This window comes from Dama dama, chromosome 1 (assembly GCF_033118175.1).
Source record: "Dama dama isolate Ldn47 chromosome 1, ASM3311817v1, whole genome shotgun sequence".
Taxonomy (NCBI): Eukaryota; Metazoa; Chordata; class Mammalia; order Artiodactyla; family Cervidae; genus Dama; species Dama dama.
Window position 1 is genome coordinate 22798627 of NC_083681.1, and position 22326 is coordinate 22820952.

Consider the following 22326-nt stretch of genomic DNA (forward strand, 5'->3'; position numbering starts at 1 on the left):
ACCAGAATACTATTCATGTATTGTGAGGATCACTCTTCCCTAAATGAAGGTCTACTTTTTTAATGGCTAATAAAAAACAAGAACTTTTAAACTTCTTGCAACAGACTCAACTAGGAAGGTATTAAAAACACAGCACATTTATTTAAACTGTTACTTTTGATAATTCATTGACTCTTATGACAGGTCAGTATCTTCATTCTATTACCTTATTGGGTACAGTCATTAGTGTTACATAAAACTTCATGTAAAATTAAACAGTTAAAAGTACAGTTAAGAACATAGTCGATCTACATGAGAGGATTCACCATCATGTACCCTAGTCCCTAATGCGGTTATTTTTTCTGTTTCCTGGGTCTCTCCAGCTTAGACTCATTTTCATTTCAGAGAATATAAAAGTGGCTCCATTGAGCTCTGGCCCATGAGGGCCCAGCGGCTGCACTATCAGTGTGTGTTGACCCAGTGGTACCTATCCACCCGGTGCCCAGCAGCAGGCCTGTGACCTTTAGGGGTCTTATGCAACGCATGATAAGCATTTCCTAGGAGGCCCATCCGGCCATCCCTCATATTCTTTTTTCGGGGAATTTGGAACCAAGATTGAAAGGGCTGTTTCAAGTTTTCAACCTGGGGAGAAAATAAAAAGGAACATGATGATTTTCTAATCATCTAATAAGCCAGCTTTAAGGATTAACTATAAACCCATAACTCACAAGTCTTAAAACTTTTAAAAGCATAGGAAATACAAACGAATAGAAGTCAAGTTAATTATCATCTTTGGAAAATTGACTTGATGGAGGTTATGAAATAAGTCACCTCATGTCTTTTAACAGAATTCTTTACTCCAACTAAAACTTTTAAAAACACATTTACTCAAATTAGTATATATTCTGTATTCTCCCCTATCCAACTCCCACCTCACTCAATCCAAAACCATTTAATCACAATCTCTGGGGCTGAGGTGTAGAAACACCCATGTTAAACATCCTAGATGGCCAATACAAATGTTTTGCAGACTACACTTTGGAAGGACATTGCTCTAAAATAACATGGCTGGCTACAGATCTGATCCTTAGATGAAGATGATCTTTCTAAGGATCAGAATAGAATTAAGAGCAAATATTTCACTACATAATTTTAAACTTTTATACATATAGAGGCTTCCCTCCTAGCTCAGCTGGTAAAGAATCTGCCTGCAATGCAGGAGACCCCGGTTCAATTCCTGAGTTGGAAAGATCCCCTAGAGAAGGGATAGGCTACCCACCCCAGTATTCCTGGGCTTCTGTTGTAGCTCAGCTGGTAAAGAATCCGCCCGCAATGCGGGATACCTGGGTTCGATCCCTGGGTTGGGAAGATCCCCTGGGGAAGGGAAAGGCTACCCACTCCAGTATTCTGGCCTGGAGAATTCCATGGACTATGGAGTTGCAAAGAGTCAGACACGACTGAGAGACTTTCACTTTCACATATAGAACTAAATATAAACAATATATATAATTTAGAAAACTATAACAAGCTAGGGGAAAAAAATTTGCCAGTAATATGACAAGGGGTTCAAGGGATTGACCCTGTGTCTCTTACATCCCCTGCATTAGCAATTTCTTATGTCTCTTTAATTAACAGTTGGGTTCTTTACCACTAGTGCCACCTGGAAAGCCCCAAAAATATTCCTAACCTTTGAAAAGCCTATAACAACAACACATTAGGACCTCAAATGATAAATGGGTGAAGAAAAAATTAATTAGACAGATAGTACCTACAACATTTAGGTACATGGAGTTTTTGTTTTAATGTTTAATTTAATTAGTGATATACTTAATATTATAATAGTCAAAGCTATGTTTTTTCATGTAGTTATGTACGAATGTGAGAACTGGACAATAAAAACAACTGAGCACCGAAGTATTGATGCCTTCAAACAGTGGTGCTGGAGAAGACTCTGGAGAGTCCCTTGGACTGCAGGGAGATCAAACCAGTCAATCCTAAAGGAAATCAACCCTGAATATTCACTGGAAGGACAGATGCTGAAAGCTAAAGCTCCAATACTTTGTTCACCTGATGCAAAGAACTGGCTCATTGGAAAAGACCCTGATGCTGGGAAAGATTGAACACAGGAGGAAAAGGGGACGACAGAAGATGAGATGGGTGAATGGCATCACCGACTCAATGGACATGGGTTTGAGCAAACTCAGGGCGATAGTGAAGGACAGGGAAGCTTGACATGCTGCAGTCCATGGGGTTGCAAAGAATCAGACACGACTGAGTGACAGAACAACATAATTAATAAAATGCTATTTTTCAAGAAGAATATCCAGTCTTAGGGAAAATGATAAACAAACACTTTCACATAGAGCTGGTGAGACTACAAATAAAGACATCTTTTTAGAAAGTACTTTGCTATGTGTTAACTTGTAAAATGCCCATACTCAATGACCGAATAATTCCATGTCTGAGAATCAAATCTCCAGAAACAACTTAAGATTCAGACATCTCTGTAAAAATTAGCTTTTTAATACCACAACAATGTGAAAGCAACCTAGATGTCTGACAATAATTTGTTAGCTAAATAAACTATAAGGGAAGCAAGTGGTTTAAAGTGTTAAATATTTAAATTGCTTTAACATGCCCATACATAAGTGGTTAAGAAAACAAATTACATACAAAATGTCAGAGAGTCTCCCTAAATCAGTGTTTTTTCAACTGTAAGTTGTCACCATTAGTGGGTCATAAAAATCAATTTAAGTGGTTGATATTAATTTAATTTGTCAAAGATTTGAGGCATTGTGCCTAGTAAGGATAAGTATGTCATGAAACCTATTTCCAATATATAGATATGCATATCTTCCTATGATCATGGTTGTGACTTAAAAAATAAAAAATTTTTGTTGTTTTTTTTTTTTTTTTTTTGAAAACTGATCTAGTGGTGGAGTCACAGATCTTTGATCATCCCCTAATATTCCAAATGTTCTACAGGTGGTATGTTATTTTCCATTGTCAAAAACTACTAATTTTGATATCTGATTCTGAAGGAATTTAGGTGAAAGGAAATTTGTATTGTGTTGTGCTTAGTCGCTCAGTCATGTCTGACACTTTGAGACCTGGGACTATAGCCTGCCAGGCTCCTCTGTTCATGGGGATTCTCCAGGCAAGAGTACTGGAGTGGGCCGCATGCCCTCCTCCAGGGGATCCTCCCAACCCAGGGACTGAAGCCAGGTCTCCACTTACCGTCTGAGCCGCGAGTGAAGCCCAAAAGAAAATTTATGTATGTTCAAATACTATATAGGAGAAATTTGACTAGAAAAGATGGTGTATATCCTGAGCACTCAGCCAAGTTGAGGGAATAGAGAGAAGGAAGAAAAAAATAGAAAAGTTTTGCCAGAATATTATTATTGTGATTTCAATCTTCATAATTTGTTTTTCCATGTTTTCCAATTATTTGTTTCCTTGCTTTTACAGTGAGCCTACCCTTTTTAGAATTAAAATAGAAAAAAAAAGTGGGCGTCCCTGGTGGCTCAGGGGTGAAGAATCTGCCTGCAGTGCCGGAGACACCCGTTCAATCCCTGGTCTGAGAAGACCCCACATGCCCAGGGGGCAGCTAAGCCCCTGCACCCCTACTGAGCCTGTGCTCCAGAGCCTGGGAGCCGCAACTGCTGAAGCCCAAACACTCGAGAGACTGTGCTCCAAAACATGAGGAGAGACCGCAGTGAGGAGCCCACACACCATTCCCAGCACTAGAGAAAAACCTGCGCGGCAACAAAGACCCGGCACAGATAAATAAATAAAAGTATATTTTAAAAAGAAGGAAAAAGTACAAAGGAGAAATGGAAACACTTTACCTGATAAATACTCTTTGGATTGCTGACTTTAGGAATTATCTGAGGTTCTTTGTTACAACTTTCTTCATCAGAGGAAGTGCCAGAGGAGTAGTCTAACGTGGCTCTGTTAACAGCATCACTAATTTGTTGGGATAATTCCCATTCCTCCCATCTGCCTTTGAAAGAAGCAATTGTAAATGGATGATTTTTCTCACCATACCTAAGAAAGAAAGGAAAATAAAGCATTCATTAGGGACTCAAATTCTCACAGGTTTTTATTTCTAAACTTTTCTGGAAACAGCTCAGTAACTTATAAGAAGAGTTGCTTGAAAAAAAAAAATCCACAACAAATTGTGAAAATTAGGCCAAGACGGTGGAAACCCTGAGCTTACCTCCTCTCATGAGCACACCAAGATTACAACTATTTAGACAGCAATTATTGATGAGAGAATGAACTCTAACAGAAAAGATCTTCTACAATTAAAGTTATAAAGAAGGAACCACAGTGAGACAGGTAAGAGGAGTGGAGTATAGTCCAGACACATACCTGCAGGTGGGCAACACACAAACGGGGATAATGACAGAGGTTCTCCCGAAGAGTATTCAGTGGGTGAGCCCCACATCACACTCCCCAGACCACAGAGCCAACCCCAGGAAGATGAGCCCCCAGAATGTTTGGCTTTGAAGGCCAAGGGGCTTACTTTCTGGAGAGCCAGATGGCTGTGGGAAATAGAGACACTGCTCTCAAAAGGCCCACACAAAATTTTATATGTGCTGGGACCCAGGGCAGAGGCAGAAACTTGAAAGGAACCTGTGTCAGACCCACCTGCTGATCTTGGAGAGCCTCCCGCAGAGGCAGGAGGCCCTGGAGCTCACCCTGGGGACACAGAGACTGGCAACAGCCATTCCGAGGAGCTTGTTCCACCATATGAACACTGGTGCTGGCGAGTGCCATTTTGAAATCCTCCCTCTGGCTGACTAGTACTAGGACTCAGACCCGCCCACTAGCCCGTCAGCACCAGTGCTGAGTTGCCTCGGGCCAAACAACTAGCCAGGTGGGGAAACAGTCCCACCTACTATCAGCCACACTGCCCTAAGACCCCCTGAGCCCACAGCTGCCCCAGAATACTACACGGTCCACCAGAGGGCCCAGCACCTGGCCCCCACACACCAGTGCATGAGCATTAGCCCCAGGACCCCCAGGGCCCTGAAAGCAGAGACCTAGGACCCAGCTCTGCCTACCAGTGTTCTGGAACCAACCTCAAGACCTCCTGACCCCTGGGCCCACCTGACAATGAACCAGCACTAACCTGGGGGCCAACTTCACACACCAGTGGACATCCTCAAGACCCCTGGGCCCTGGCCTCACCCACCAATGGGCAGATACCAGCCCTAGGACCACCACAGGCCCACAGCCTACCATGACAGGACCAAGAGCACCCACCAGCAGGCTAACACCAGCTCCAGGATCTCCTGGGCCCAGGCCCCACCTACCAGCAGGTCAACACTGGCTCCGAGACACCTTGGATCCCTCAGTCAGCCAATCAGATATCTAGCCCCACCCACCAATGGGCCAAATCAAGCTTTGGAACACCCTGGACCCTGTAGCTGGCTATCTCAGGGTGCTGCCCCACCCACCAGCAGACCTACAGCAGCTAAATCCAGGACCTCCAGGGTCCTGCACCCAGAAATCTCAAGACACAGCTCCACCCACCAAACGAGCTAGCACTAGCCCCAGGGCACCCTGGGACCCTGGGCCCCGTCCCCACCTCCTAAACCCCCGTCAACAGCCTGACACCAGTTCTGAGTCCCTTGCAGCAAGAGAACTCGGGGCCTGGTTCTGCCTGACGGTAGGTCAGCACCAGCCCTAGGATCTGGCTACACTCTTCAGCGGGTGGGCACCAGCCCCAGGATCCCTTGGGCCTTAATCCTGCCCACCAGCAGGTGGATACCACTTCTGGCATTCCTTGGGACCCTCATCCAGCAGCCCCAAGACACAATCCCACCGACCAGTGGGCTGACACCAGCTTTGTGATCCCCAGCTCTGCTGCCAGAGACCCCGAGACACAGCTCGGCCCACCAGTGAGCCAGTACTAAGCCCCAGCACCCTCTCGACCATACCCCACCCACCAGTAGGCCAGTGCCAGCTCTAGGACATCTTGAACCCCCTCAGCCAGCCACTGTGGGATCCAGCCCTACTCATCAATGAGCCAGCACCAGTCGTGGGACACTCCAGAACCCACAACCAGTTGTATCAGAAAGCAACCCCACCCACCAACAGGCTGACTTTAAAATTAGAAACTTCAGCCCTGCAACCACCATCACCTCTACCCCCCAGCACCAGAAGCCAACTCTGCCCATCAGTGAGCAAGCAGTAGGCCCAGGAGCCCCTTCCTCAGGGTTCCACAGACAACTGCCTCGACCCAACCCTGCAAATCACCAGCTGGCAGCCTCCATACAAGGCAGGGCCTGGCAACCAACCAGACCAGGGGCCAGCCACACCTACCAGACCACCCACAGTAGTCAGCCCACCACAGCATAAGGGCCCACATAGGGGGCACCCCTAGAGCACACAGCTCTGGTAACCAGATGGGAGAGCACTGCTGGGATGCCCTGGGTGTCTCCTACAAAAGGCTACTTCTCCAAAGTCAGGAAATGCTACCAACCAACCAGATACATAGAAATAAAAACAAATTAGGCCACAAATGAGGGAACAAAGGAACATGTTCCAAATGAAGGAACAGGATAAAACCCAAGAAGTTAAGTGGAGAAAGGCAATCTACCCAATAAAAAGTTCAAGGTAAAGATCATAAAGATAAACAAAGAACTTGGGAGAAGAATGGGGGAAAATAGTGAGCAGTTGGGAGAAGAATGGAGGAAAATAGTGAAAAGTTAAAAAAAGAGTTAGAAGATATACAGAAGAATCAAACAGAGCAGGAGAACACAGTAACTGAAATGAAAATACACTAGAGGGACTCAGCAGTAGACTGGGTGACACAGAGGAACAGATCAGTAAGCTGAAAGACAGATTAATAGAAATCACTGAACCTGAACAGAAAAAAGGAATAAAAAGAAATTAGGATACTTTAAGAGATGTCTGGAACACTGCCAAGCACACTAACATTTGCATTAGGAAAGAAAAGAAAAGGGTCAGAGGACGTATTTGAAGACATAATAGCTGAAAACTTCCTTACCTGGGAGATGAAACAGACATCCAGGTCCAGGAAGCATAGAGTCTCAAACAGAATCAACCCAAGGAGGGCCATATCAAGATACATTGTTATTAAAATGGCAAAGACAGAGAATATTAAACGCAAGGGAAATGCAACAAGTTGCATGTAAGGGAATCCCCATAAGGCTATCAGCATACTTTTCAGCAGAAACTGCAGACCAGAAGAGTATCATGTAGTATATTTAAAGTGATGAAATGGAGAAATTATGGCCAAGAATACACCACATGGCAAAGTTTACTATCAGATTTGAAAAAGAGATCAAAAGTTTTACAGACAAGCAAAAGTTACAAGAGTTCAGCACCACCAAACCAGTTTTGCAAGAAATGTTAAAAAGGGACTTCTCTAAGTGAAAAAGGAAAACCACAACTAGAAACATGAAAATTACAAAAGAAAAGAGCTTATGGTTAAAGGAAAATATACACTAAAAGCAGCAAGATCAACCACATACAAAGTTAATAGGAAGGCTAAAAGACGAAAGTAGTAAAATTGCCTAGACCTGCAGTAATTAAAGGATACATGAAACAATTAGATGTAAAATATGGTATCAAAAACAGTAAGCATGAGAGAGGAGGAGTAAAAGTGAAGGACTGTTAAAATGCGTTTAAAATTAAGAGATCAGCAACTTAAACAATCACATTTATACACACACACACATTTTTTAAAAAGCAATGGAATTCCAGAAAAATATCTACTTCTGTTTCATTGACTATGCTAAAGCCTTTGTGTGGATCACAACAAACTGTGGAATATTCTTAAAGAGATGGGAATACCAGATTAACTTACCTGTATCCTGAGAAACCTGTTGCAGGTCAAGAAGCAACAGTTAGAACCTTACATGGAACAATTGACTGGTTCAAAATTGGGAAAGGAGTACAACATGGCTGTATATTGTCACTCTATTTAAATTATATGCAGGGTACATCATGCGAAACACTGGGCTGGATGAGTTACAAGCTGGAATCAAGATTGCTGGGAGAAATATCAACAACCTCAGATATATAGATGATACCACCCTAACAGCAGAAAGTGAAGAGGATCTAAAGAGGCTCTTGATGAGGATGAGGAGGAGAGTGAAAAAGCTGGCTTAAAATTCAACATTAAAAAACAAAGATTATGGCATCTGGTCCCATCGCTTCACAGCATACAGAAGGGGAAAAAGTGGGAGCAGTGACAGATTTTCTCTTCCTGGGTTCCAAAATCACTGCAGATGGTGACTGTGGCCATGAAAACATAAGATGCTTGCTTCTTGGAAGGAAGGCTAAGACAAATCTAAACAGCATATTAAAAAGCAAAGACATCACTTTGCCAACAAAGGTCTGTAAATCAAATCTATGGTTTTTCCAGTAGTCATGTATAGATGCGAGAGCTGGACCATAAGGAAGGCTGAGCACCAAAGAACTGATACTTTGAAATTGTGATACTGGAGAAGACTCTTGAGAATCCCTTGGATACCAAAGAGATCAAACCAGTCAATCCTAAAGGAAATCAGTCCTGACTATTCATTGGAAGGACTGATGATGAAGCTGAAACTCCAATACTTTTGCCACCTGATGCAAAGAGCTGACTCACTGGAAAAGACTCTGATGCTGGGAAAAAATGAAAACAAAAGGAGAAGAGGGTGGCAGAGGATGAGATGGTTGGATAGCAACACCAATTCACAAACTTGAACTTGGACATGAACTTGGGAAAATTTCCAGGAGATGGTGAGGGAAACAAGAAGGCCTGGTATGCTGCAGTCCATGGGGTCACAAAGAAACAGACACAATTTAGAGGCTAAACAACAAAAATACACATAAAATACATATTGCTACCTATAAACCTCATGGTAACCAAAAATCAAAATCTGTAATAGATACACACACAAAAAAAAAAAGAAATCTAAACATCATCCAAACATTGTTTGAAGATAGTTAACTAACAAGGGAAGAGAGCAACAAGAACAAAATGAATTACAAAAACACCAAAACAACTGATAAAATGACTGTAAGTACCAATCAATAATTACTTTGAATGTAATAGGAATAAGTGTTCTAAACACAGAGTGAAGATACAAAAATAATACCCATATATATGCTATCTACAAGAAACTCACTTTAGATCTAAAGGCATACAGACTGAAAGTGAGAGGATATAAAGAAGTATACCACATAAATAGAAATGAAAAGAAAGCCACGGTAGCAATATTTATACCAGAAAAAGTAGACTCTAAGACAAAGTAGACTTTAAAACAAAGACTGTAGCAACAGACAAAGGAGAACATTATGTAATGATCAAGGATCGATCCAAGAAATGTAACAATTATAAATACATATGCACCCAACATAGGAGCATCTAAATTTGTAAGCTAATATTAACAGAGAAAAAGGGAGAAATTGACAGTAACACAATAATAGTAGGAGACTTTAACACCCCACTTATATCAATGAACAGATCATACAGACAGAAAATCAAGAAAGAAACACTAGCCTTAAACTGACATAATAGACCAAATGGACTCAATAGATATCTACAGGCCTTCCATCCAAAAGCCATAGAACACATGTTCAAGTGTATATGGAATGTTCTCTGGGACAGACCACATGCTAGGCCACAAATCTGTTCTCAGTACATTTAAGAAGATTGAAATCATATTGAGCATCTTTTCTGATCACAATACCATGAAACTAGAAATTGCTATGAGAAAACTGCAAAAAACACAAATACATGAAGGCTAAACAATATATTTCTAAACAACCAATGGATCACTGAAGAAATCAAAGAGAAAATTCAAAAAATACCTATAGACAAATGAAAACAAAAACACAATGATCCAAAAATCTATGTGATGCTGCAAAAGTAGTCCTAAGAGAAATTTATAGTGATACAAGCCTACCTCAGGAAATAAGAAAAATCTCAAGCAGCATAGACTTATACCTAAAGGAACTTTAAGAACAAAGCCCAGAGGAGAGGAGCCAAGATGGCGGAGGAGTAGGACGGGGAGACCACTTTCTCTCCTACAAATTCATCAAAAGAATAACTGAACGCAGACCAAACTTCGCAGAACAACTTCTGATCGCTAGCTGAGGTCATCAGGCGCCCAGAAAAGCAGCCCATTGTCTTTGAAAGGAGGTAGGACAAAATATAAAAGATAAAAAGTGAGACAAAAGAGCTAAGGACGGAGATCCGTCCCGGGAGCTCTTAGGCGGCATTGCTTGGGGTAGGGTCCGGGCCTGAGTGCCCTGAGGACAATTGGAGGGAGCTTCTGTGAGTTGCCAACATGAACTGTGGGAGACCAAAAGAGAGAGAGTAAATTAACCGGCCCGAACACACTGCCGGCCGTTCGCAGAACAAAGAGACCGAGAGGGTCCAGAGAGGAGCTCGCAGGCTGCGGACCGGCCCAGCTCCGCCGGAGGCAGGAGGCAGGGGGCAGGGGAAGGTCGCGGCGAGACACAGGGCGCAGGCACCCGACCGGCGCGGGCGGGGACTAGGGCTGGGGACGCAGAGGGCAGAAGGCGCGCGCACCCGACTGGCGCCAGCGGAAACTGAGACTGGGTCCGCGGAAGAGAGAGGGCGCACCACACCTGGGGAGAGTGCGCCCACCGAGCCCCTGGCTGCCTGGACCGCTCTGACGGGGAAGGCACACAGAGCAGGTGCAGCTTTTCCTTCCGCGCTTTTGTGGAACACCCGAGGGCTGGAACCTCGTGCAGCGCGGGGCGCGCTCCATATAGAACAGCCGGGAGCCTGAGCAGCGCAAACGGAGAGAGCAGCGTCAGCCCCTCCCGGCAGCCCCAGCCCATCCCCGCGGCGCAAGCCTGTCCCCACAGCGCCAGCCTCTCCCTGCAGCGCAAGCTCCTCCCCGCGGAGCGACGGAACTAGCTACCTGAATAAGAGTCCACCTCCACCTGCCTGTGTCAGGGCAGAAATGAGGCTCTGAAGAGACCCGCAAACAGAAGCCAAATAAACAAAGGGAACCGCTTCAGAAGGGACTGGTGCAACAGATTAAAACCCCTCTAGGAAACATTGACTACACCGGAGGAGCCTGTAGATATCGAGAAGCGTAAGCTGGAACGAGGAGCTATCTGAAACTGAGCCGAACCCACACTGACCACAACAGCTCCAGAAAAACTCCTAGATATAATTTTACTTTTCTCTCTTTTTTTTTTTTTATTTTTTTTTTCTTTTTTTCTTTTTTTCTTTTTTCTTTTTTATTTTTTCTCTTTTATTTTCCTTTAAAATCCCCTATTACTCCCCCATTACTCCTTAACTTTCATTTCCATAGACTTTTACGATTTTTTAATTAGGGGGGAAAAAAAAATTTTTTTTTCTTTTTTTTCTTTTTCTTTCTTTTTTTTTTTCTTTTTTTTCTTTCCTTTTTCTCTTCTATTTTCTATTTTTCTTTTTCTCTTATTTCTTTTAAAGTCCTCTAGTACTCCTCTACTACTCCTTAATTTTCATTTTCAATACACTATAACCTTACAAAAAAAAAGAAGAAGAGAAGCCCTATTTTTAAACCGAAGATTATTCTCTCCCAATCTTGACTCTCTGTTTTCTACCTCAGAACACCTCTATTTCCTCCTTTCCCCTTCTCTTCCCAATCCAATTCTGTGAATCTTTGTAGGTGACTGGGCTACGGAGAACACTCTGGGAACAGACAGCTGCGTAGATCTGTCTCTCTCCTCTTGAGTCCCCCTTTTTCTCCTCCTGTTCATCTCTATCTCCCTCCTCCCACTCCTCTTCTTCATGTGACTCTGTGAACCTCTCTGGGTGTCCCTAACGGGGGAGAATCTTTTAGCCATTAACCTAGAAGTTTTCTTATCAGGGCTGTATAGTTGGAGAAGTCCTGAGACTACAGGAAGAATAAAACTGAAATCCAGAGGCAGGAGACTTAAGCCCAAAACCTGAGAACACCAGAAAACTCCTGACTACAAGGAACTTTAAGTAATAAGTGACTGTCCAAAAGCCTCCATACCTACACTGAAACCAACCACCACACAAGAGCCAATAAGTTTTAGAGCAAGACATACCATGCAAATTCTCCAGCAACGCAGAAACATAGCCCTGAACATCAACATACAGGCTGCCCAAGGTCACACCTAACACATAGACCCATCTCAAAACTCATTACTGGGCACTCCATTGCTCTCCAAAGAGAAGAAATCAAGTTCCATGCACCAGAACACTGACGCAAGCTTCCCTAATCAGGAAATCTCGACAAGCCAATCGTCTAACCCCACCCACTGGGTTAATCCTCCACAACAAAAAGGAACCACAGACCTCCAGAATACAGAAGGCCCACTCCAGATACAGCAATCTAAACAAGATGAAAAGGCAAAGATATACCCAACAGGTAAAGGAACATGAAAAATGCCCACCAAGTCAAACAAAAGAGGAGGAGATAGGGAATCTACCTGAAAAAGAATTTAGAATAATGATAATAAAAATGATCCAAAATCTTGAAAACAAAATGGAGTTACAGATAAATAGCCTGGAAACAAAGATTGAAAAGATTCAAGAACTGTTTAATAAAGACCTAGAAGAAATAAAAAAGAGTCAATTACAAATGAATAATGCAATGAATGAGATCAAAAACACTTTGGAGGGAACCAAGAGTAGAATAACGGAGGCAGAAGATAGGATAAGTGAGGTAGAAGATAAAATGGTGGAAATAAATGAAGCAGAGAGGAAAAAAGAAAAAAGGATCAAAAGAAATGAGGACAACCTCAGGGACCTCTGGGACAATGTGAAACGCCCCAACATTCGAATCATAGGAGTTCCAGAAGAAGAAGACAAAAAGAAAGGCCATGAGAAAATACTCGAGGAGATAATAGCTGAAAACTTCCCTAAAATGGGGAAGGAAATAGCCACCCAAATCCAAGAAACCCAGAGAGTCCCAAACAGGATAAACCCAAGGCGAAACACCCCAAGACACATATTAATCAAATTAACAAAGATCAAACACAAAGAACAAATATTAAAAGCAGCAAGGGAGAAACAACAAATAACACACAAAGGGATTCCCATAAGGATAACAGGTGATCTATCAATAGAAACCCTCCAGGCCAGAAGGGAATGGCAGGACGTACTGAAAGTAATGAAAGAGAATAACCTACAACCTAGATTACTGTATCCAGCAAGGATCTCATTCAGATATGAAGGAGAATTCAAAAGCTTTACAGATAAGCAAAAGCTGAGAGAACTCAGCACCACCAAACCAGCTCTTCAACAAATGCTAAAGGATCTTCTCTAGACAGGAAATGCAGAAAGGTTGTATAAACGTGAACCCAAAACAACAAAGTAAATGGCAACGGGACCACACCTATCAATAATTACCCTAAATGTAAATGGGTTGAATGCCCCAACCAAAAGACAAAGATTGGCTGAATGGATACAAAAACAAGACCCCTATATATGCTGTCTACAAGAGACCCACCTCAAAGCAAGAGACACATACAGACTAAAAGTGAAGGGCTGGAAAAAAGTATTTCATGCAAACGGAGACCAAAAGAAAGCAGGAGTCGCAATACTCATATCAGATAAAATAGACTTTCAAATAAAGGAAGTGAAAAGAGACAAAGAAGGACACTACATAATGATCAAAGGATCAATCAAAAAAGAAGATATAACAATTATAAATATATATGCACCCAACATAGGAGCACCGCAATATGTACAGCAAATGCTAACGAGTATGAAAGAGGAAATTAATAGTAACACAATAATAGTGGGAGACTTTAATACCCCACTCACAACTATGGATAGATCAACTAAACAGAAAATTAACAAGGAAACACAAACCTTAAATGACACAATGGACCAGCTAGACCTAATTGATATCTATAGGACATTTCACCCCAAAACAATCAACTTCACCTTTTTCTCAAGTGCACACGGAACATTCTCCAGAATAGATCACATCCTGGGCCATAAATCTGGTCTTGGAAAATTCAAAAAAATTGAAATCATTCCAGTCATCTTTTCTGACCACAGTGCAGTAAGATTAGATCTCAATTACAGGGAAAAAATTGTTAAAACTTCAAACATATGGAGGCTAAATAACACGCTTCTGAATAACCAACAAATCATAGAAGAAATCAAAATATGCATAGAAATGAATGAAAATGAAAACACAACAACCCAAAACCTATGGGACACTGTAAAAGCAGTGCTAAGGGGAAGGTTCATAGCATTACAGGCTTACATCAAGAAACAGGAAAAAAAACAATTAAATAACCTAACTCTACACCTAAAGCAACTAGAGAAGGAAGAAATGAAGAACCCCAGAGTTAGCAGAAGGAAAGAAATCTTAAAAATCAGGGCAGAAATAAATGCAAAAGAAACTAAAGAGACCATAGCAAAAATCAACAAAGCTAAAAGCTGGTTTTTTGAAAAAATAAACAAAATTGACAAACCATTAGCAAGACTCATTAAGAAACAAAGAGAGAAGAACCAAATTAACAAAATTAGAAATGAAAATGGAGAGATCACAACAGACAACACTGAAATACAAAGGATCATAAGAGACTACTACCAGCAGCTCTATGCCAATAAAATGGACAACTTGGATGAAATGGACAAATTCTTAGAAAAGTATAACTTTCTAAAACTGAACCAGGAAGAAATAGAAGATCTTAACAGTCCCATCACAAGCAAGGAAATCGAAACTGTCATCAAAAATCTTCCAGCAAACAAAAGCCCAGGACCAGATGGCTTCACAGCTGAATTCTACCAAAAATTTAGAGAAGAGCTAACACCTATCTTACTCAAACTCTTCCAGAAAATTGCAGAGGAAGGTAAGCTTCCAAACTCATTCTATGAGGCCACCATCACCCTAATTCCAAAACCAGACAAAGATGCCACAAAAAAAGAAAACTACAGGCCAATATCACTGATGAACATAGATGCAAAAATCCTTAACAAAATTCTAGCAAACAGAATCCAACAACATATTAAAAAAATCATACACCACGACCAAGTGGGCTTTATCCCAGGAATGCAAGGATTCTTTAATATCCGCAAATCAATCAATGTAATACACCACATTAACAAATTGAAAGATAAAAACCATATGATTATCTCAATAGATGCAGAGAAAGCCTTTGACAAAATTCAACACTCATTTATGATTAAAACTCTCCAAAAAGCAGGAATAGAAGGAACATACCTCAACATAATAAAAGCTATATATGACAAACCCACAGCAAGCATCACCCTCAATGGTGAAAAATTGAAGGCATTTCCCCTGAAATCAGGAACAAGACAAGGGTGCCCACTCTCACCACTACTATTCAACATAGTGTTGGAAGTTCTGGCCACAGCAATCAGAGCAGAAAAAGAAGTAAAAGGAATCCAGATAGGAAAAGAAGAAGTGAAACTCTCGCTGTTTGCAGATGACATGATCCTCTACATAGAAAACCCTAAAGACTCTTCCAGAAAATTACTAGAGCTAATCAATGAATATAGTAAAGTTGCAGGATATAAAATTAACACACAGAAATCCCTTGCATTCCTATATACTAACAATGAAAAAACAGAAAGAGAAATTAAGGAAACAATACCATTCACCATTGCAACAAAAAGAATAAAATACTTAGGAGTATATCTACCTAAAGAAACAAAGGACCTATACATAGAAAACTATAAAACACTGATGAAAGAAATCAAAGAGGACACAAACAGATGGAGAAACATACCGTGTTCATGGATTGGAAGAATTAATATTGTCAAAATGGCTATTCTACCCAAAGCAGTCTATAGATTCAATGCAATCCCTATCAAGCTACCAACGGTATTTTTCACAGAACTAGACCAAAGAATTTCACAATTTGTATGGAAATACAAAAAACCTCAAATAGCCATAGTAATCTTGAGAAAGAAGAATGGAACTGGAGGAATCAACCTGCCTGACTTCAGACTCTACTACAAAGCCACAGTCATCAAGACAGTATGGTACTGGCACAAAGACAGAAATATAGATCAATGCAACAGAATAGAAAGCCCAGAGATAAATCCACGAACCTATGGACACCTTATCTTTGACAAAGGAGGAAAGGATATACAATGGAAAAAAGACAACCTCTTTAACAAGTGGTGCTGGGAAAACTGGTCAACCACTTGTAAAAGAATGAAACTAGAACACTTTCTAACACCATACACAAAAATAAACTCAAAATGGATTAATGATCTAAATGTAAGACCAGAAACTATAAAACTCCTAGAGGAGAACATAGGCAAAACACTCTCCGACATAAATCAAAGCAAGATCCTCTATGACCCACCTCCCAGAATATTGGAAATAAAAGCAAAACTAAACAAATGGGACCTAATGAAACTTAAAAGCTTTTGCACTACAAAGGAAACTATAAGTAAGGTGAAAAGACAGCCCTCAGATTGGGAGAAAATAATAGCAAATGAAGAAACAAAGGATTAATCTCAAAAATATACAAGCAACTCCTGAAGCTCAATTCCAGAAAAATAAATGACCCAATCAAAAAATGGGCCAAAGAACTAAACAAACATTTCTCCAAAGAAGACATACAGATGGCTAACAAACACATGAAAAGATGCTCAACATCACTCATTATCAGAGAAATGCAAATCAAAACCACAATGAGGTACCATTACACGCCAGTCAGGATGGCTGCTATCCAAAAGTCTACAAGCAATAAATGCTGGAGAGGGTGTGGAGAAAAGGGAACCCTCTTACACTGTTGGTGGGAATGCAAACTAGTACAGCCGCTATGGAAAACAGTGTGGAGATTTCTTAAAAAACTGGAAATAGAACTGCCATATGACCCAGCAATCCCACTTCTGGGCATACACACTGAGGAAACCAGATCTGAGAGAGACACGTGCACCCCAATGTTCATCGCAGCACTGTTTATAATAGCCAGGACATGGAAGCAACCTAGATGCCCATCAGCAGATGAATGGATAAGGAAGCTGTGGTACATATACACCATGGAATATTACTCAGCCATTAAAAAGAATTCATTTGAACCAGTCCTAATGAGATGGATGAAGCTGGAGCCCATTATACAGAGTGAAGTAAGCCAGAAAGATAAAGAACATTACAGCATACTGACACATGTATATGGAATTTAGAAAGGTGATAACGATAACCCTATATGCAGAACAGAAAAAGAGACACAGAAATACAGAACAGACTTTTGAACTTTGTGGGAGAATGTGAGGGTGGGATATTTCAAAAGAACAGCATGTATACTATCTATGGTGAAACAGATCACCAGCCCAGGTGGGATGCACGAGACAAGTGCTCGGGCCTGGTGCACTGGGAAGACCCAGAGGAATCGGGTGGAGAGGGAGGTGGGAGGGGGGATCGGGATTGGGAATACATGTAAATCCATGGCTGATTCATATCAATGTATGACAAAACCCACTGGAAAAAAATAATAATAATAATAATAAAAGAAAAAAAAAAAAAAAAGAACAAAGCCCAAAGTTAGTAGAAGGAAAGAAATTATAAATATCAGAGCAGAAATGAAACAGAGACAAAAACAGTAAAAAAAAAAAAAAAAAAGAAAAGAAAGAAAATGAAACTAAGAGCTGATTTTTGAAAAGATAAATAAAATTGATAAACTTTTAGCCAAATTCATCAAGAGAAAAGGAGACAGCCCAAATCTATAAAATCAGAAATAAAAAGTTACTAACAATACCGAATTACAAAGATTGTAAAGAGAGATCACCATGACTATAGTAATCTATATGCAAATAAAATGGACAACCTAGAAGAAACAAATTCATAGAAACGTACAGTCTCCCAATACTGAATCAGAAGGAAATAGAAAATATGAACAGATCAATTACAAGTAATGAAATTGAATCAGTAATGGAAAAAATACTCCCAAGAAACAAAATCCCAGAACCAGACAGCTTCACAGGTGAGTTCTAACAAACGTTTAGAGAAGAGTGAATATCTATTCTTCTTAAATTATTTCCAAAAATTTGCAGAGGAAGGAACACTTCCAAACTCATTTTATGAGGTCACATCACCCTGATACCAAAACCAGACAAAGATATCACAGGAAAAAAATGACAGGGTCAGTATCATTGATGAGCAGAGATGCAAATCAATGGAAGAGAATAGAGAGCCCAGAAATAAACCCATGCATCTATGGTTAATTAATCTATGACAAGGAGGCACCAATATCCAACAGGGAAAAGACAGTCTCTTCAATAAGTGGTGCTGAGAAAATACAGCAGCTACTTATAAAGAATGAAATTAGAAGAAGTTTCTCATGCCATTACAAAAATAAACTCAAAATGGATCATAAACCTGTATGTAAGACTGCAAACCATAAAAACTCTTAGAAGATAGCATAGGCAGAACTCTGATTTAAATTGTAGCAATATATTCTGGATGTCTCCTAAGGCAAACAAGACAAAAACAAATGGTACCCAATTAAACTTAAAAGCTTTTGCACAGCAATGCAAACCATCAACAAAAAGATTACCTACTGAATGGAAGAAAATATTTGCAAATATAACTGATAAGGGGTTACTATCCACAATATATAGACAGCTCATACAACTTTATATAAAAAAAATTCATTTCAAATTTTAATTCAAAATTTATTTCAAAATTTAATATCAAAAAAATTTAATTGCCAACCTAAAAATGGACCCGAATAGACATTTTTCCAAACAAGACATACAAATAGCTAATGGGCACATAAAGAGATGCTTGTATTATTTAAAGAAATGCAAATCAAAACAATGAGACATTACCTCACACTTGTCAGAATGGCTATCATTAAAATGTCTACAAATATCAAATGTTGGTGAGAACATGGAGAAAAAGGACCCCTTGTACGTATTGGTGGGAACATAAATTGGTGCAGCCACTATGGAATACGGAGATTCCTCAAACTAAAAGTAGGATTACCATATGATCCAGTAACTCAACTCCTGGGTATATATCCAGAAAAAATACAGTCATTAATTTGAAAAGATGCATGTACCCCAGTGTTCAGAGCAGCACTATTAACAATAGCCAAGACATGGAAGTAACACAAATGTCCATCAATAAATGAATGAATAAAGATGTGGTATGTGTACACACTAGAGTACTACTCAGCCATAAAAAAGAATGAAACTCTGCCATTTGCAGCAACATGGATAGACCCAGAGAAGACTGCGCTGAGTGAAATAAATCAGAGAAAAGTCAAATACTGCATGATATTATTTATAGGTAGACTCTAAAAAAATTAAGTATATGTATATAGCAAAAAAACTGACTCAATGGATACAGAAAACTATTGGTTACCAGTAGAAAAGAGGGAAGTGAGAAGGGGCAAGGTAGGGGTAGGTACAGATTACTATGTATAAAATAATATATTGTACAACACAGGGAATATAGCCAATATTTTACAATAACTTTAAATGGGGGTATAATCTATTAAAAAAAAAAAACTTTGAATTACTATGAAGTATACCCGAAACTAATATAATTTTGTAAATCAACTATAGTTTAAGACAACAAATTGAATGGCTTGTCAGCAAAGCAAATTGAGAGATATTATGACCTTCTGCTACTATACTGTCATAATTGGTGGAGGTCAAGGATTCTGCAAAAGCTTTCTAGGAATTAGCTAAGGTAAAGACAGACTAACTTCTTTTGATTCAACTAATGGACTGACTTGCTGATGATAGATAATTCCTCTTTCCCCTTGATACTGCCTAAAATGCTTGGACTTTATGCAATTGGCAATAGGATGCCATGTTTAAAATCAAATTTCAAATACTATGGAAAAATTTTTGTACTTCCCACTCCATCCACCCTAAAATGAAGTCTGTATTGTCTGATATAGCTTGCATCTAGTCTTAATGGGCTTGTGCCCTCATTGCTAATCCAGGGATTTGTAGCATTACCTTTCACAAAGATGCGTAGGCTAAATAACCTAAGGTTCCCAAGAGTCATAGACCCACAAACTGGCTCCAATAAGATTACTCACCGGCAGCACACTTCAAAGGGATCTACCCATATGGTCATCTCCTTTGGAAGTCCCAGGTGAGAAAAATCCACATTACTCTCAGCACAAGCCCTTTCTAGAATAGGATCTTTATTCTGATTATTGTTTATCCTGATACACCTTTAAAAACAAGAAAAGGGAAACGACGTGGTGATAGTTGGAGAATCATGCTGCTGGTAAGGGTTTCTAATACACCCGGCTCCCACCTCACTCCCATCTTCCCTCAACTCTTTCATCACCCCTCAGAAGTTTTACAGTAAGAGTAAAATATCAAATTTTTACACAACAACTCAGAATATGGATTCCATTACTAAATCACACAATTAGTTCACCAAATGTGCTCAGTCGTGCCCAACTCTTTGTGGCTCCATGGATTGTAGCCCACCATGCTCCTCTGTCCATGGGATTTCCCAGGCAAAACACTGGGGTGGGTTCACATTTCCTGCTCCAGGGGATCTTCCTAACCCAGGGATCAAACCCTTGTCTCGTGTCTCCTGCATTGGCAGGTGGATTCTTTACCACCAGAGCCCCCTGGGAAGACTAAAGGTTCTCTGTATATACTTCACAGTAAACACAAGTTAGAAACTGTTTAATCCACCTCGCACAAGGAGGTTTGCTCTATAGTTTTCAAATTGTGCTATCATCTACTACTCTCCTCTTTTCAAGCCCAAGTTCAAACAAATAAATTTTCATTATTTATAGGCGGCCAACAGTCATTGCAGGTGGTAGCTGCCCTTTGTAGCTGGCTTGTTACTGCCCTTTGCCGTGCATACCACATCCCAGCTCTCACCTGAAGGCTTGCCCTTTAGAAGGGTGATCAGAGTGCCAGTGACTTCTGTATGTTTCAAACAAGATTGTCATCAGCTTTTCTGCAAAGTCTTCTATTTGCTGTTTATTCAGTTTATCATGTTTTTTCACTAATCTTGTCACAAAGAAGACTGTTGTTGCTATTTCATCTCTCATGATTCAAGAAGAGCCTATAAGGAGGTCTGAAACCATTGGAAGGAAACAGGAAGAAATTAAACAGAAACAAGGGTCTAACTTATTATCAGCATGTAATTACCATTTGGAAATTTTATATATGTACCTTAAATTTAAAACAGAAGTCACTTGCTAGTCCTTAATGAAGTTAAAAAAGCACATCAATACTATCAACAAAACAGCCAAGCAAACCAATTCCTCAACTAACCTTTAATGATTCTCAAAGAAAAAAAAATTTTAAATACTGTAATATACTTAAACAAATGATTATGCAAATTAAATGTTTTTAAAGTCCAGACCCAGGAGAGTAAGTTACACCAAGCACTACTGTTTAAAAACATATTTACAAAGAGCAAAAACATTTCAGGATATAGTCATTCCTAAAATGTGGCTCTCAGGTTGCACACTCAAAAGTTAAGATTAATCAAATATATATTATTATACTTGCCAGCAAAAGATCTTTAGCCCAGCAGAAAGGGGGCCAGAGTCAGAAGCCACTCTCACCACACCTGGCTTGTCAGTTCCAGGCTGCAGTTTATATAAACCTGGGTCCTGAGGCCCGATAGGCTTTCGCCTCACACAGGTGCTGCCCTTCAGGATAACTGACAGCTCTTTCCAGCTCCCCATCAAATTGCTCCTTGGCATACGTAAAGGATATTCGTTACGTAAAGTGTTTAAAGATTTTCAAACTGGATTTCTATCTTCTGTTTTGCTATTAAAGTCCCATCTTTTATGACATAAATGAGAATCAATCCTTCTCCTTCCAAATCCTAAGAGCCTACATTCCATATTTTTGTCTCTCATTTTGTCTCTCATAATTGTCAACATATTAAAGCATTTTGTCTTGGATCTTTTCTAAAATTAAACACAACTTTCTTTGAACAGTCATTGTGTTGACTCCACACATTTTTCACTGTAAAATAAGTGGGAAAGACCTCAAAGTATATCTAGTCTTACTAGTTCTCAAAGGATAGGTCACTGATCACCTGATTTGGACCCGCTGAGCTGCTTGTTAAAAATGCAGATTTCAGGGCTTTATCCCAGATCCACTGAATCAGTACCTCTAAAGGCAGGTCTGGGAATCAGTATTTAACAAGTTCCCCCTGGTGATTCTTATACCCACTAAATTTAAGAACCATTACACCCTGAATATGTCTTTAACACCCATGGTAAGTGGTCATTCAGGTTCTTTGTCAGTGAAAAAAGAGTTTTCTCTTACAAGGAAGATTTCTTTTCAAAAAAGCCCCAAATGCCAGGCAGTCCCTCTTCTTGAGAAGCTATATCCACCTCTTTGATTCTCTATTTGTACAGCCTACTTTTTCCCTCTGAAACCATACA

The 22326-nt window shown here is 40.2% G+C and overlaps 1 protein-coding gene across 1 annotated transcript; it reads right to left on the reverse strand.

Moving 5' to 3' along the window:
* Positions 1 to 441: 441 nt before the first annotated feature.
* On the reverse strand, positions 442 to 20970 carry BTG4 (BTG anti-proliferation factor 4). The gene is made up of 4 exons (XM_061126452.1): positions 20798 to 20970; positions 19990 to 20127; positions 3828 to 4026; positions 442 to 621 (listed from the first exon to the last, which is right to left on the reverse strand). The coding sequence occupies exons 1-4, from the start codon at positions 20968 to 20970 to the stop codon at positions 442 to 444; spliced, it is 690 nt and encodes a 229-aa protein (XP_060982435.1).
* Positions 20971 to 22326: the final 1356 nt, after the last annotated feature.

Excerpts from the sequence above, each read along its gene's own strand:
- BTG4 (XM_061126452.1), bottom strand. The coding sequence starts at position 20,970 with ATGAGAGATGAAATAGCAACAACAGTCTTCTTTGTGACAAGATTAGTG. Across the intron at positions 20,128-20,797 it reads TCTAAAGGGCAAGCCTTCAG|GTGTATCAGGATAAACAATA; the intron begins GTGAGAGCTGGG and ends TTGTTTTTAAAG. Across the intron at positions 4,027-19,989 it reads CCCTTTGAAGTGTGCTGCCG|GTATGGTGAGAAAAATCATC; the intron begins GTGAGTAATCTT and ends TTTCTTTCTTAG.